Here is a 2,701-nt window from a genome sequence, read left to right on the forward strand (position 1 = left end):
TGGAGGCTATTCCCCGCTCCCCCCCCCAACACACACACCCATTGCATTGGCTTGCATTGCATTGCATATGCCCAGAGGCGCCCTCTAACTGGAAGCTGCTCCCCCCCCCCTCCTCAAATTGCATTGCCTGCGAGCAGAGCCAGCACTCTGCCCATGCCCAGAGGCGCCCCTTCCCTTCTGATTCTCCAGCTGGAGGCTATTCCCCGCTCCCCCCCCCAACACACACACCCATTGCATTGGCTTGCATTGCATTGCATATGCCCAGAGGCGCCCTCTAACTGGAAGCTGCTCCCCCCCCCTCCTCAAATTGCATTGCCTGCGAGCAGAGCCAGCACTCTGCCCATGCCCAGAGGCGCCCCTTCCCTTCTGATTCTCCAGCTGGAGGCTATTCCCCGCTCCCCCCCCCAACACACACACCCATTGCATTGGCTTGCATTGCATATGCCCATGCCCAGAGGCGCCCTCTTAACTGGAAGCTGCTCCCCCCCCCTCCTCAAATTGCATTGCCTCCTAGCAGAGCCAGCACTCTGCCCATGCCCAGAGGCGCCCCTTCCCTTCTGATTCTCCAGCTGGAGGCTATTCCCCGCTCCCCCCCAACACACACACCCATTGCATTGGCTTGCATTGCATTGCATATGCCCAGAGGCGCCCTCTAACTGGAAGCTGCTCCCCCCCCCTCCTCAAATTGCATTGCCTGCGAGCAGAGCCAGCACTCTGCCCATGCCCAGAGGCGCCCCTTCCCTTCTGATTCTCCAGCTGGAGGCTATTCCCCGCTCCCCCCCAACACACACACCCATTGCATTGGCTTGCATTGCATATGCCCATGCCCAGAGGCGCCCTCTTAACTGGAAGCTGCTCCCCCCCTCCTCAAATTGCATTGCCTCCTAGCAGAGCCAGCACTCTGCCCATGCCCAGAGGCGCCCCTTCCCTTCTGATTCTCCAGCTGGAGGCTATTCCCCGCTCCCCCCCCAACACACACACCCATTGCATTGGCTTGCATTGCATTGCATATGCCCAGAGGCGCCCTCTTAACTGGAAGCTGCTCCCCCCCCCTCCTCAAATTGCATTGCCTGCGAGCAGAGCCAGCACTCTGCCCATGCCCAGAGGCGCCCTCGCCTTCTTGATTCTCCAGTTTCCTCCCCTCCCCTCCCAGCCCTCACCTTGCGCTGCTGCTTCTCCCAGGCCGGGTCGAGCAGGAGATCCCGATCCCAGTCGTCCTCTTGAGCCATGTAGTCGCCGATGCCCGGGCCGTTGCCTCCGTACTGATAGGCTGGTTGTCCGGCGGTGTGGTAATCTACCATGCTCTCCGCTGGCGCGTGGAGGGGAAAGGGGGGGACTTCGGACTCGAGGCGAGAAAGAAGCGGCGGCGGCGGCGGCGGAGGGAAGACGGGCGGCAGACGGAGAAAGAGCGCTCAGCTCCGAGCGCGGCGGCTGCACGGGACCGACTGACGACGACGCGCCCCAGCGGGGCCGCTGCGCCTGCGCCGCCCCGCCCAGGCGGCCCGGAGAAGCCCCGCCCCACGGGAGAAGACAAGAAAGCCCGCTCTTGCCCCGCCGCCGACCAATCCTGGCCGGCTTTGCTTTCCCGCGCAGGCGCTCCGTGTCCCCGGCTCCGCGCAGGCGCAAACTGAAGCCCCACCGCGCGAGCGGGAAGAGCGAATGCAAAAAAAAAAAAAAGCGTCGGGCATCGTCCTTTTCGCGGTCCCTCAGGCTGCGCTCGGTGCCAGTGCGCGTGCGCGGAGGCTTCCGATTTTTTTTTTTTCACCCCACGCGGCCGGGGAAGTTTGTGCCCCCCCCCTTTTTTTTGGATGGATTTGCTTTTTAAGTGTTAGTTTCAAAGTAGACCCACTTCATGGACGTGGGTGGGCTAAAGTGGCCCTTTGGTTTATGATTAAGAGAAAATATTACACAGTGTTTCTCAACCTTGGCAACTTTTTAACATGTGTGGACTTCAACTCCCAGAATTCCCCAGCCAGCAAATCTGGCTGGGGAATTCTGGGAGTTGAAGTCCACAGATCTTAAAGTACACCATATTGACGTACAATGCATTAAGGCAGTGTTTCTCAACCTTGTCAACTTGAAGATGTCTGGACTTCAACTCCCAGAATTCCCCAGCCAGCAAATCTGGCTGGGGAATTCTGGGAGTTGAAGTCCACAGATCTTAAAGTACACCATATTGACGTACAATGCATTAAGGCAGTGTTTCTCAACCTTGTCAACTTGAAGATGTCTGGACTTCAACTCCCAGAATCCCCCAGCCAGCAAATCTGGCTGGGGAATTCTGGGAGTTGAAGTCCACAGATCTTAAAAGTACACCATATTGACGTACAATGCATTAATGCAGTGTTTCTCAACCTTGTCAACTTGAAGATGTCTGGACTTCAACTCCCAGAATCCCCCAGCCAGCAAATCTGGCTGGGGAATTCTGGGAGTTGAAGTCCACAGATCTTAAAAGTACACCATATTGACGTACAATGCATTAAGGCAGTGTTTCTCAACCTTGTCAACTTGAAGATGTCTGGACTTCAACTCCCAGAATTCCCCAGCCAGCAAATCTGGCTGGGGAATTCTGGGAGTTGAAGTCCACAGATCTTAAAGTACACCATATTGACGTACAATGCATTAAGGCAGTGTTTCTCAACCTTGTCAACTTGAAGATGTCTGGACTTCAACTCCCAGAATTCCCCATCCAGCAAATCTG

At 56.8% G+C, this 2,701-nt stretch overlaps 1 protein-coding gene across 2 annotated transcripts in view; it reads right to left on the minus strand.

Moving 5' to 3' along the window:
* The window catches only part of ACTN4 (actinin alpha 4), a 65,634-nt gene extending 64,168 nt beyond the window's left edge, over positions 1-1,466 (minus strand). For both annotated transcript variants that reach the window (XM_032227369.1, XM_032227367.1), the window contains exon 1: positions 1,161-1,466. In XM_032227369.1, the coding sequence (XP_032083260.1) occupies positions 1,161-1,301 (141 nt within the window). In that variant the 5' untranslated portion in view covers positions 1,302-1,466. The remainder of the gene's footprint in view (positions 1-1,160) is intronic.
* Between the last annotated feature and the right edge of the window lie 1,235 nt (positions 1,467-2,701).

This window comes from Thamnophis elegans, chromosome 12 (assembly GCF_009769535.1).
Source record: "Thamnophis elegans isolate rThaEle1 chromosome 12, rThaEle1.pri, whole genome shotgun sequence".
Taxonomy (NCBI): Eukaryota; Metazoa; Chordata; class Lepidosauria; order Squamata; family Colubridae; genus Thamnophis; species Thamnophis elegans.